The sequence below is a fragment of the Centruroides sculpturatus genome, unplaced genomic scaffold (genome assembly GCF_000671375.1).
Source record: "Centruroides sculpturatus isolate CEXI.00-Female unplaced genomic scaffold, Cexi_2.0 scaffold189, whole genome shotgun sequence".
NCBI lineage: Eukaryota > Metazoa > Arthropoda > Arachnida > Scorpiones > Buthidae > Centruroides > Centruroides sculpturatus.
In genome coordinates, this window is record NW_019384395.1 from 655,556 (window position 1) to 670,231 (window position 14,676).

At 29.0% G+C, this 14,676-nt stretch overlaps 2 protein-coding genes across 2 annotated transcripts in view; one reads left to right on the forward strand and one right to left on the reverse strand.

Annotated features, from left to right (window-relative positions):
• The window catches only part of LOC111618362 (nucleolar protein 6-like), a 34,028-nt gene extending 30,723 nt beyond the window's left edge, over positions 1-3,305 (forward strand). Inside the window, exon 23 of the mRNA XM_023359873.1 lies at positions 3,141-3,305. Within this exon, the coding sequence (XP_023215641.1) occupies positions 3,141-3,290 (150 nt within the window). The 3' untranslated portion in view covers positions 3,291-3,305. The remainder of the gene's footprint in view (positions 1-3,140) is intronic.
• A 4,510-nt stretch (positions 3,306-7,815) lies between these two features.
• Positions 7,816-14,676, reverse strand: part of LOC111618363 (phospholipid phosphatase 6-like) — a 37,560-nt gene continuing 30,699 nt past the window's right edge. Inside the window, exons 2-3 of the mRNA XM_023359874.1 lie at positions 11,217-11,470; positions 7,816-11,147 (exon numbers count right to left, since the gene is read on the reverse strand). Coding sequence (XP_023215642.1) covers positions 10,759-11,147; positions 11,217-11,469 — 642 coding nt within the window. The 5' untranslated portion in view covers position 11,470 and the 3' untranslated portion in view covers positions 7,816-10,758. The remainder of the gene's footprint in view (positions 11,148-11,216; positions 11,471-14,676) is intronic.

The following is a 14,676-nucleotide window of genomic DNA, read 5'->3' on the forward strand; positions in this document are numbered from 1 at the left end:
AAGTCTCCAAATTTTTTAAAAATATACGGCCAGCTAGTGTTCACCCTACTTTAAATCCTTGTCCTCCCGCCACGTCTATGAGAATGCCTGGGAAATCCAACTCCAGCTGTGTTCAAGGTCATCCAGATGTGTAAACAATGAATCATCGGTGTTAAATTTCACAGAAGGGCGAGACAAAGGAAGTTAAACTTTGAAGCTTTTTCTTCAAAATTAACACATTTCTTTCGTTTTTTTTCCAGTTTTAAATATTTTTTATGTTTAATTACATTTATATCAAAAATTGCTAGGAACTAAAGCGATTAGGGTAGATCTAGCTGTCCTTTACATCCATAAACGTTATATGTCAGTGGAACAAATGGAGTGAGCTTTGAGCGTTCCACGATTTTTGGAGACTGTCTATACGCGGACTTCCTAAATAAGCCTATATGTATGTTTGTCCAAGAAATTTTTGGATAAAATACAAACCGCACAACTTCAAAATCGCATAAAAATAATCCGCATAAAAAGAGACCTTACAGTATTCCATTTGTCAATTCTGCATCACAAAGCAGCAAATTACGAGAAATAGAGACAGAATAGGAAATACACATTGTTTTGAGCTTAAAGCATCTCATTGGAATAATACTGTACATCTAACATGTGGTTTCACTTCCCATGCTGTGTGATGTGATTAGTGACATAGCATTGATGAGAATTGAATACCAACAAATTAGCATTTTATACTTCTTATTCATGCTATTCATGTACACAGTGTGACCTTTCATACTAAATGGGTTATGCTCTACAACTTTTTAACTGACTTTTTTCATATTGTGCATTGTTTGAGAAATGAGTGCTGAAAGCAATATCATAGCACATAGCTACAGTTAAAAACATGAATACTTATAGTTATACTGTATTTTTGCAAAATGATCAGCATGCCGGTCTATCTGGGAGACCATGAAATCAGTCAGTTAGATATTTCCGTACGGTAAAAGCTGGCATGCCGTTTTAAATGAGGTTATACATCCCTCTTAAAAAATCACATTATAAGAACAAGTTTTTATTCAAAAACTGTGAAACTGTCAGCATTACATCAAAAACTATAATTATATGTGTAATTTCTTCATTTTGTCTTTTTTCTAACAATGTAAAATACGTGTAATTGTACTCGTATAATTTTGAAAGTGTTTTTTTTAATGTATATTTTGTTATTTGATTCAAAAATGTAGAAATAAACATATTAAATTTAAGAAACTGGCTGTAAATTCTCATCTTATATCCATTAACATAGGCTTTGTGTGAAATTTGGAAGGTGTTATTAGATTTAAGGTGGGGTGGATGGTCAGTGTAACTCACACTGACTGACTATCTACTATCTACTACTACGTCATTAATTGTTTTAATGGAGAGGTTGAGGCCAAAGTTTTAAATGCAAAACGTGTATGTCAGACACTCAGCACTGCTTTCCTGTAAGCCTAGAAGTTTAACAATGGTGTTTGGAATGTTGAGCATGATTCCACTGACAAACTTCTAGACTTACAGGAAAGCAGTGCTGAATGTCTGACATACACATTTTTGCATTTAAAACTTTGGCCTCAACCTCACTATTGTCTTTTAAAATCAGGAAGAGTTTTTGTTTACGTCAGTCAAGTTACGATGTTGTTATATTATTGTACTGGGAATAATGTTTTCTTTAACATTTAATTAACAACTAGTTTTGTTAGATCTGATTAAAATAAAGAAATTAATTAATTAATTAGTTGCAGTTTAATGGGCATGCTGGTCATTCTGCCAAAATATAGTAGTAAAGTGACTATTAGCACTTGTCAGTTACATGGGGTACAAGGACTTTACTATGTATCCTGTATACAAATACAATGCCATCACTATACATGAAATCTTAATTTTTAATTGTCTGATGCTTATAAAATTTAAAGTTACAGCTGCAGCAAACAGTTGCAAACTTCAGAAATTATATTTTTCAGATGTCAGAACATTAAATTTCACATATCATAAAATGTTAGTTATGCCAGTTAATAAAGATATCAAACAGAACTGAAGAAATATACAAAGAATGAACTTTATTTCCATGAATAAAAAACAAATACACCATAGTTGAAATTCATTGGGAAAAAAGTAATTTGCAAATGTGGTTAATGTTTATGCTTACTTTTTCAAGGACTTTAATGGTCAATATAGCAATTGTGGAATATCTTTACAAGAATCTGACTTTATATAACTGGCATTTACAATTATACAAATGACATCATTAAAATCATTTTAAGTACTTTATTGATATGGAAAAAATCAAAAACAGAACAAAGTTCATTCTTTATATATCAGATAATTATCAAAGAATATTTTCTAAATATTTTTCACAATTTGTATTAAGAGGAGGGTTTAATTCAATGAAGGAAAATTATTTGTACATAGAAATAATGACTACTGTTAATTATTAGGTTAAAGGTAGTGCTTTTTATGCTGAATTGCTTACATTCATAGGGAATATTACTTTACATTTTTCTCTTATACTATCATTTTTTTACAGTATTACATGATGGTGTACAGTACATGAACAAGCAATAATAGATGTAACTGGGAAACAAAGTTAATTATTATTAAAGACTACATAGTTTCTCACCAAGCATGGCAGTGAACTATGTAGTTAATGTTCAATCTTTTTATCCCAGTCAGAGCTTCCTTGTTAATATGTTACAGTGAGATGTATTTATTCCATCCCTTCCCTTAGTTTATGTTTCCATCAAACACTACTCACTTGTCAGCCTGACACAACATGGCAGATCATAACTGTAGATGTTTCTGCCATTTGTGTCCCAGATATGAAATTATATCAAAAATTCTGTAGTCTGGTAAAAGGATTCCTTGCTTTGCTTTCTTTTGGACATCGACATACCATGAAGCATCATGGTATGAAATAGCACCATCTGGTAAACAATATGACTTTGTATTATTGATGATGATGATTTTATTATATCCAATGCGTTTATTGTTATTTTTAGTAGTAGTGCTATCTGGAGAAAGATACCAAACAAATCCATAGACTTTATTATATTATTAATAATTGTTCTTGCTAAGTACTCACTCTAAATAGATTTTTTAATCTATATTACTCATAAATTTTATTGCATTTTAAACAGGTGTCATATCTTAGCTGTCGAAAAATACGTGAAATGCAACCTCCAAAAGTCATTTTAAATGTGGAAGCTATTATTGAAGATTTCAGTATTCTTGGTTCTGGTCTGGTAAATTTTGTTGAAACAAAAGCAGACAAATGGAAAATAACTTGAAAATTTTCATGAAATGTAATTTTGTAAATAAAATATTTTGTTTAAAGAATGGCATTATTTATAAACAAGAGCAGCTGATCAAAATTTAAAAATATCTATTAGAAATTTCTTTTGTTGAATAGAAACTAAGGTTTACAATCTTGTGTAATTTTCTTATTTTATTACATGAAGTGATGATTTATTTATATGCAAACAGTTTGATACATAACAGAATATGAACTCTGTTTCTTTGAACTTGTTAAAAGTTACAAAATACTATGGCCCAGCTTGAGAACACTACATAGATATTTGCTCTAGATTTTCAAGATCTTTAAGATTCAACATTCTCTTTGAAAAAGACCATTGTATGTTTTTTCTCAAATTTGAGGAAAAACTTTTAGGCAAGATTTAGAAATGATCTTCACTACTGACTGCTGCTCTAGAAACCCAGATTCAAGGTGGGTCAACTTGGAAATGTTGGATCTATCTTGTGCCATCCAATTGTTCTCATTGTGGACCTATAAAGCTATGATGGATAGGAAAAAAGACTGTTTTAGTGCCAATAACAGTTTTTTAAACTAATTTATCTGGCTTGAAAATCCAAATAAAATCATTACTTTTTCTAGAGCACATATTTAAAGTTAAAAATTTCAAACATTTATTTCAAAACACTGAACAAAAAAAATAAGTACACAATAGTGCTAATAACCTGAATAAACTGCAATATTGAAAAATCATAGTATAATAAATTAATGTTCAAAACTTTTGAACCTCAAGAGCATACACCAAATAGAACTGAAATATAGTAAATTTTAAGATGCACCATGACCAAATTTTGGGATTCACTCAAAAACAAAAGTAATCAAATATATATAAAAAATAAACTAAATACATAAAAATTATACAACACCTTTTTACATATTAATTTAGATTGCAAGAAATAAAGATTTTTCTCTTAAGCTTATATCAAACAAAGAAGTTTGCAAGCATAGATTTCTTGGAGGTATTCACAAAGAAAGCCAATCTGAATAAATGAGATCATTTGTTTTATTACAAATTTTTTAATAATCAAAATATTTTATCCACTCAAAGAATAATGGAAAACCCAGTCTAACCCTAGCAATGCTAGGATCTTGAGTATAGAGTAAGTTGCATAATTTGTTAAAAGAAAAATAAATCTTATCTGGAGCATGAGCAAACTTGTCCAAAAGGGATGGTACTGTCAGTCAAAATGGACATTCTGTAATCAATACAAGACTGAAAGTTGGTTAAAAAAAAAAATAGCCCTCAAGGCACTTTTAGAAAAGATGTAACCAACTTAACAATGTGAGTTTTAAAATAAGATTATCAAAAATTATGCCCAAATCATTAAAAGATATAACATAATGGGAACAGAGTCAATGTAAAAGCAGGTAAGGGAGGATTGCAGATCAGAACAAAACACATAAACACAGTTTTTTACATTAATTTTCAGATTAGCAGATTTAATTAATTTTTCACCAAAAGGTTGTTGGATTGTAAGATTGATGAATTGGAACAAAATTTAATGTAATTGGCATAAGCTACAATATGAGATTTAAAGTGGCAAAGGAGGTGATTAAGATGTGAAAAGAAAAGACTACTGAGAATTGAACCCTTTTGAATGCCACATAAAGGAACAAAGTCAAGGAAAACATAATCATCTATTTTAATTTTACATGTTTTTAACAAGAAATCATTCATGGCTTAATTATTAAGTGATGGGTCAATATCATATTCAAAGTATTCTAAGAATATTAGGTAAGATGGAATCAAAAAGCACTGCTTATTTTTTAAATCATTTCTTATATAAGAAGTTTCCAATTGTACTAAAAAAAAAATAATAAGATGAGCAATGAATGCTGCAATTTTTAATCATATTTTTTAAATTTAAAATATATTCTCTCTACCTCAAATTAGTGGTGTCTTGCTCCTGCACATCATACTTTTCCTGTTAGATGACTGGTATGACTATTACTATCTAACTCCTTTCAGGGAAAAATTTTTGAAGTGAATTCATGAGACTTCTGATCTGACCAGAAGTTCATATATAGTTAATTGGGGCCTCCTGCCCCTAACTTTCCATATCTGGTTTCAGCTTACATCTATCTAACTATTCTTAATATTAAGACAGACAACAGTGGGAATTTATAGGTCAACAATTTTTTCAAATGCAGCCCAATAAAGCTTGTATCAAATTCATTGTTGTCAAGAGATGTTAAATGGGTAAAAGCTTACTTGATAATGGAGAATAAATTCTACAATATATACCCAGGGTGGCCAAGCTCCTTGATAGTCTGAGCCATTTTTCAAAATTTGAAATTTTTTGCAAGCCGCAATTAAATACGTATTAAAAAGGTATGCAAAAAATTCCAACTACAAATTATATCCGTAGCAAGAGTGATACAAATTGTTCCCTCCAGAGCACAATGTCAACTTTCCATTGCAATGACAGTTTACAAATTCAAAATCGGTCTGGAGTCTGTCGATAATGGACGATTACGACACTGTTTATGTTCGTTTGCGCAGTTTTCGATGAGTCATATCATTCTTAACTTGGACGGAAATGAAATTTGTTACAATGTTACACTTAGCCTTTCATATTTGTTGTTAGTAATTTAAAAGACATTTTGAAACACATACGGAACGATAATAATTTTTTAAAATATAATACTGTAACACAAAAATGAAAAGGGAACTCGGGTACATTTATCGAGAGCCACAAATAATCCTTCAAAGAGCCGCATGTGGCTCGCGAGCCGCAGGTTGGCCACCCCTGATATATACAATTTCAAAAATCTTTATTGTTGCTTGAGAAAGTATAATAGAGCAAACAGTATTTTTATCTTTCTTAAGAATTGGAATAATTGTTGAAGAAAGCCATCAAATAGAAAGCTGGATTGAATATAACGAGTTTTGCACGGATTACTGAGAGATTTCAGAGATTTAAAAAACAAACAGCAGGAATTTGATCTGGACTAAACCTGAATGTATTAAGTAAATTGATAGATTATGAAACCTCTGAAAATGAAAAGAAATTGAATACAACTGCAAAAAGTTTAGTGGTTTAAAATTTGAGAAGAATATTGACAAGATTTTGTTTAAGGTCTGAATATATGCCATATACTTTTATTTATCATGAAACAAATTTTTAATTTTGTTAAATAAAACAAATGCCACAAGTGAAATATTTGGCAGTGCTATTTCCATATACAATAACTTTTTCATTTTAATTCTGCATCATATCATCATCTTGAAAGTTTTTTAATTATTACATTTCTTTTTTTTAAATTAAATACTCATAACCAACAAAATTCATTTGTACTAATTTAACAGTTGAGCAAAATAGCCAAAAAATGTACTGTACATAAGGCATCACATAATCTATCACAATATCTTCTTAATTATTGTTTTGAACACGTAAGATCCCATTAATTCTACAACATGTCTCTATTTTGGATGAGTGAAAAAGTGAGTCAGAATCAAAAATATGATTTTAAAATTAAAAAAACTAATTTCTAGTTAAAATTGAAATTTCAATAATCATCTTGATCTGATTTTTATGCATGACTGAAATTGAATGAAACTTGGCATCATATTTAGAAAGAAGCAGTGAATGTTTCTTTCGATTTTTAATTTTTGATCAAACCAGTGTATTAATCATCAAATTATCAGTTATTAATGTTTCAAATTGTTTAATTGGGTTTGCTCATCAGGAATATATTGATAACAAACTTGCCATTAATACTCCTCAACATAATTATTGTAAGATAGCCTCTCTGACTTTTTTACACAGAGCACTGAACATATTTACTCAAGCTTATTGCAGGTTCACTAGTGATGAATGGCAGATATTATCAAGCCAAAAATTACTGAAGATCCCAACTGGATTTGGAATTGAATCTCAGCACAGACTTAGTTGTCAACTATTTGACCATCTTAGCAACACACTCTCCAGTATTCTGCTAATTAATACAGTTGTCTTTTCCTTATCTTCTTTAACAGCTCTATTCTCTTCAATAATTCTTCATTTGTAATCTTACCCAATCAATTTTATCCTTTCCATCCTGAAATTAATAATTTCAAAGAAAAATTGCATAATAAATCTTTTTAAAATTCCTACTAAAATAAACTTCAATATATAAGTTGATAACAAAATAACTGAATTTAAATGAAAATATTTAATTACAGTTTGTTAGTTTTTTATATTAAACCACAAATTATTAGATAAAAATTCAATTACATACTTTTTTTTTACTTGTACTTTATTCAAAATAATAAACATAATAATTTATCATCATAAAATAAATGATAAAAAGTTTTATATTTTCTACAAATAATTATTAATTATTTCAATGTTTAAAAATTACTGATAAAAAATAATATTTCTGAAGTTCTGATACCTGAATAGAATTATATGAAATAATTTAAAATTCCCACAATTGCCAAATTTGTTCACTGAATGGCCACAGATAATCACATGTGCATGCATTCACTTGGATTACATTGCAGTTGTTTGTGATCTATCTATTCTGTCTCTTTTTACTTATATTCAACCTTTTTTTTTTACAAGCAATGGTTTCTAAAAAGATGCAAGTGTTAATACCAGTCTACATTTAAGTTTCTAACAGTCTGTAGTGCTTTAGAGAGACATGGGAAACATGTAATTAGTAATCCACAATGTTGAGTTATAATGGTGGATCAATAAATAACTGGCCAATAAGAGTCGCACAAAGCAAAAAATTTGCATGTGAATATACAGTGCATCCTTATGTAAGGTGGCCTTAATCAATCAAATAGCTTCAATGATTTGTTTACATGATCATGGTGGAAAATGGAAGCATCCAGAATTTAGCAATAAGATGTAATCAGGTTGTTAGTTGCAGAAGGTTGTGGGACCACTGCAATTCATTGGTGAATACAGCAAGTGTATGGTACATACATCCTAAGACTTGCCCAGGTTAAGATATAGACAAAAAACTTTTGGGAAAGACTGACAAGCAACAATTAGGACATCTGCAACATGCAGCCACACCACAAAATATGCAAATGGTGGAAGATGTTGTGTTTGTAACAGGATAATGACATTGCAACTGCAGTAAACTGATTTTATTACTATGCATGAACATTTGCATTTCAGGAAAGTGTGTGCACAGCAGGTACCGCATTCTCTCAACAAAGAACAGACCAAACTCTGGATGGATTTGTCACTGGAGCATTTCACACATTTTACTTTGCAAGGTTCATTTTTTTACATCACATGATAGGAGGTCACATGGTGTTTCCATTACAATTCAAAAATGAAGCATTCTAGTATGTGTGAAAACATTCATTGTTGCTACTACTCAGCAAAAACAATGTCCTACAAACATCAGCAGGGAAGATGATGCTTACTCTCTTTTCAATCATTAGAGCATCTCCCTCTTGAGTTACTGCAGCAATACCTTGCACACATTAAAAATGCAAATTCAATGCAGGCAACCTATTTATGAGTTTTCCAACTCATAAATAGATCATCTTTCTGGCTCTGTGAGGGCATGCTTCATGACAAAGGATGTCCTCACAGAGCCAGAGGTGCTTAAACATCATCGTACAGTCTAGACTGTTTACCTACAATTTTCATGTTTTTGGAGAACTGAAAAAGCCCTTAAAGGCAGCAGTTTTCTTGGATGCCAAAATGCAAGCTATGGTCTATAATTCACTCTGCTAAATCCCACTAAATTCTTTAAACAAGGTATATAAGTAGGCTTGTGTCACACACTGGGATAAGTGGCTGAACAACAGAGGGCAATTACTGTTAAAATAAAATGTTTATATATTCCACGCTGTTGCTTTCAGCTGGTTATTAATTGATCCATCCTTATAAGGGATTTTAGTTGTTATAGCAAGGTTTTGGAATCACATATGCTAGAAAATGAAATGTATAAAATAAAAATTATATAATTATATAGTAAGAATTTCTAATGATTTAAATATATTACATCATCAATAATTAATTAATTAAACTTTGGAAATGCATTTAAAAAATTGTTAAATTTGTCAAAGTTCATTTCTCCATGTTCAACAGATTTGTAATATTTATCATTCGAGCAAATAAAAAATAACTGTTATTAATTTAGAGATGTACAGAAAAATGATTAACATGGGATAAGATTGAACTTACAATCTCTGCAAACTTAAGTCACTAATTGCATTAATATTTATAGAGTAGGCTGGATGTTCATACAATAAAGTATCAGATTACTGCATTATTGAATCCAGATTTTGCAATTCTTTTGATAGATAGTAAAAACCATAATATGGTTCTCCATCCTTTACCCATGCTGGTTGATCTATTGTATCTATCATCCATAATGAAAAAGGCCATATATGATAACACTATGCCTGACACATGATGTGAAGCATAGTATAGGAAGAATCAGGACACATGAAAGCATTTTGCATTTAATGTAGTCTTTCTTCTTTCATTAAATTGGTTGGTTGGATTTGGGATTTTTGTGGCACAAGAGCTTAGGTTTTTCATTTGGATGATCATTCCCTCACTGTATATGTGGTAAAGAATTCAATATAAACAGGATGGTGTGTCACAATGGTAAAAGTAATCAATATTTACACATGTTGAACTTTTATGATTACAGTAATCTTCAAAAAAATGTTTTAAGTAAATTGCAGTTTCCAAAAAGTTAGTTGAAGTCCTAAAGGTAATAATCAGAAATTATATTTCTTATCACTGGTTGAAAGTAATGTACAAAAAAACATGAAAAAAATTAAAACTTCTACAGAAAATGAAGAAAAGTATAGCATATAGATTTATAACTAGAATATTAAGTACAGTACATTCTGGTCACTCTGTAAAACATACATATAAAAAAACAAAGAATAAGATTTTTAAAAAATTTATATCATAACAGGATTTATTTTATAAACTTCTATTCTTATGCAAAATATAAATTAAAAAATGCACAATAATGAATCAGGATTGAGAATTTTGCACTAATATTTGATATGCAAGAGTTTATTATAATCATTTAAGACTTATAAAGTTTATTTTTTCTTTTTAAATACAAAAATCTATCACTTAGAAAAAGTATATATTAATTTAAAAACAAATAATCTGGAATGATTAAATTCCTGTTCTAGAGATTTCTTAGATGAATATTGATTTTATTAAAAATTTAATTTTAATATTTTGTAATTGAAGTTTTACTGGTTTTATTTAGAAATTAAAAATTAATAATATTTATACTCAAAATGAATAATTTATATTAGATAAATATTGGACAATATTAATCTAGATTATAAACTATAAAAATGAATTTATGAAGTTTTTATAAAATTAAGAAAAATAATAGTTGGAAATTTGTTCTATGACTACATTTATATAACTATACACTTTAGAATTTCCCACAGCTTGCTATGGGAAATTCACATAGCTTGCTATATGTAACAAAATTTAATAATTGTTTAACAATCATTCCATATCATACAAATCACTTGAGAAGAAACCTAGGAAGTACTGTGCACTTTCTGAATTCAGCCATATCCAAGACAAAAAATTATATTCAATATAACCCAAAACAACTCCAAAGAGCATATCTCCCACATGATGCCGACCTAATAGCACTCGTGAAATACATACAGCTATGCACCAAGCTACAATGATAACTGTAAATGGTAACCAAAGAGCGCATTCGTGTGTAAAAATATATCCTAAAAATATAGCTCGAGACGTGTGTCCAGATGGACAGGATAACTTGTCAATTGAAACAGTCATAAACATGTCCATTGTGTTACTTGTAGGTCTCTTTCTTCGAATACTAGCTTTCAGTATTGCTACAAGCATGATATCCAGCACCAGACCTGTGATAAGTCAAAAGATGTTTATCAACAATGGCAACATCAAACACTCTTTATTGATACAAAACTTACCCAGGAATAAATTCAGGAAAAAGCTTTTTGTTTCAGGATTGGACGACAACCAGATGCACACCAAACATCCTCCCAACCATGGCACTCCATGACATGATATTTCTAGCCATTTCATATAGGGACGAAGTTGACCCAATGGAGAAGTTGGAGTAGCAGATAAACTCAAACTATTACTTAATTCTACATCAATTTTCTTCAATATTTGTAATAAAGGATGAAGTGAATCTTTGGATTTTTGATTTTTATCCTGCATCCTGAAAAAAGTTATATATATAGAAATTGAATATAATATATATATTATACTAAGATTTTTTAGAAAATATATATGATATATTATAATCCTAAAAATCTTTACATTTAATTTTTCTATAATTTTATGTTATTTTAAGTAATACAGAAACAGCAATACAGTAGAGCGTTGATTATCCAAATGCCAATCAACCAAACCATCAGTTAACTGAAAGCGTTCCAGTCAGACTGTGTGGTACTGAATTGAACGTTTTTGATACTAGATTAACTTCTGAAGTATTTTTTAAAGTATAATTTTTTTTTGTTTTTATATTTTTCAATAAATTTATTTTGTTTGTACAAAATAAAGAAATAATTTTTAACAATACAATAGCAACGATTATTATTATAAAAATTTTCGTTAGTCTTAACATCGACAAAAATTCAATGCAAAGCGTCATGCAATGGAGAAAAATTTAAACATGGGATATATTAATATACTATATTAATAATGTATTTTTTCATACATAATCGGTTATATGAAAAATTGATTTCCGAGTCCCCAATTGATTCAGATAATTGACACTCTACTGTAACTGTCTACTCTAACGCTCTTGAACAATTTTTTTGAAGTATTGAACTAGATAAAAATTTCAAATCACTATAATAATACAATAATATGGATGTAATAATTTATAGCAGGCCTGACTTATAATGGTGTGTGATCAACTTTCAGGAGTCAAAAGCATTAATGATCTACTCCACATTTGTTTCATAAAAATTTAATAATCCACCATAATAAAATTATGGTTTTAATATTCATATTAAAATTACATTTTTTGCATTTTAAAAAGCCATATTATCTGTGGTCGACAAAAAAATGTGCCAACGATTAACCAGTCTATCACAATCGACTTGTTGGCCATGGCTTATATAGCATGCTAATAGCTGTTTGTTTCTTACAGTGTGGTCCACTACTCCATACCTATTTACAGAGAATCTTAAAAATTAGAATACAATTTATTGCTTTTTCTCTTTGCTGAAGTTGGTGATTTTAAAACAGTTTTGACAGAAATTGTCACACATATATGACAACATTTCGTATTCAAGATGAACCTTGAGCAAAAATTATGAAAATTACCGATGAAGTGTTTAAGAAAGATTACTATTAATTCTGTAATAAAAACTGACTCTTTACTAATGTAAACAGCAGATGCAGCCTTCATATTGAAAGAAAATGTTTACTTCTATTGCAAGTTGATATATTGTAATTTGTTTAGCTGCATGTTATACTATGAAGAAGGATATTATTAGATAAAAAATATTAAGCTGAATAAGTATTTTAAAGTCATTTAGTTCCAAAAAAGCAATTTTGACAACAATTTTAAATTTAAAATATATCCTTCAAATAATAAATTATAAAAACATCATTGAAAGTTTGTTCCCACAGAATTATACTTTTTCTCCACATGAGATCTTGGCCATTCTAATCAACTCTCTATTTTCTCATTCTCTTTTATTTTTTCTTCATCTAGATAAGAAGAGGATATGAGAAGTTAATTAATGATCAAGCACATGCAACTGACTAATTCTTTGTTACTTAAAGTTTTTCTCAACTGCTACTTTCCTTATCTAGCAACATCTTCAAATTGCCAAAGTACAAAGTGGATGGAAAGTAACTAAGAAATTGAGAAATTTACTATAATTTTTGTAATAATAATGCAATCAATAAAATTTTATAATTTTAGCATTAATGATGTGTTTCCTTGTTCATTCAAACTTTTAGGTGTATTGTTATCCTTAACAAAAAATTATAAAAATATAAATAATGGATGAATTTGGAATGGCATAAGTGATCCACTTGTGTTAATAAATACTTTTTAAGGAATTTTTTTTTTCGTGTAAATACAAAATGAAAATGACAAAATCTTCTTACAATCTGAAAAGTACATTTTAATAAAAGTGTTCATTCAGTTTATAAGAAGCACTTGTAGTATTTTTCAAAGTAAAACAGACTCCTAAATAATTTTGAAACAGTTGGTCTTATTTACAATTGAGCCACTCTCTTTCCAAATCAATTAACTCCACAAAACAAAAAGTATAAAAATTGATAATATAAATTATTTTTTAAAATTTTCTTTAAACTTTAAATTTAAATAAACATTGCAGAAGGTATTTTTATATATCATTATATTAAAGCATAGTTTTAATATAATGATATATAAAATTAGTTACACGAAAAATTTGAAAACAATAACAATTATATTAAGGATTTACAAATGGACTTAGTCGATTTGGACTGTGAATGGTTCAATTGTCAGTCTTATGTTTTTTAATAGTTAAATTTCAATAATAAAATCTGAAGTTGAAGCAAGTTATTTGTTACAATCAAAACTGGCCTGAACTGCTCTTAACAGAAATATACTCAATGTTACATTTCACATGTAGAAATTATCAATAATGCAACTAACAACCACATTAATGCAACATTTTATTTATATACAGTGACTCCAGTTTACCAGGTTTTTTTTAAAAAATTTTATATTGTAAACATTCGGGTCTTGGAACCATTACATACAAATATTGAGTCACAAGAGCAAAAGTTTGAGAAATGCTGTTCTAGACAATCAGGGAAAGAAAATGACTTCAAGTTAGCCCAGTTTAAGTTAACCAGTTTCCACTATACATACATCTGGGATATATAAATAATATTTGTGCAAAAACAGGACAAGTACTAATTGTATTTAATTTAATAAAATTACAGTTAGCTACAAGACAGCTTTTCTTGGTACCAATGATGTAACTTTGTATCCCTCAAATTACCATATTTTATGCATATAAGCATTAAAATATTTTATGCATATAAACATGCACTAAAATGCATATTATATGCATTTTAGTGAGAATATTTAGGAAAAACTGAGGTACACTCACTCAGCAGTATGTAAATCAAAAAAACACAACACCTTAATTTGCTGAGAAAATTTAATGAAAAAGCAAATGTTTTCAGCCAAATCTGTTGGCCATCATCAGGCTAAGATATTCGAATATAAATAAAATAGAACAAAAATTTAAATACAAATAAAAATAACAAATGACATATATATATATATATATGTGTGTTACTATGAAAGACCGAAATTAGAGAATGTCAACACATACAAAATACGTCGGTGAAAGTCCAAATATTTGGTTATAGTATTATACATTCGAACAATCGCCGGTGTATGTC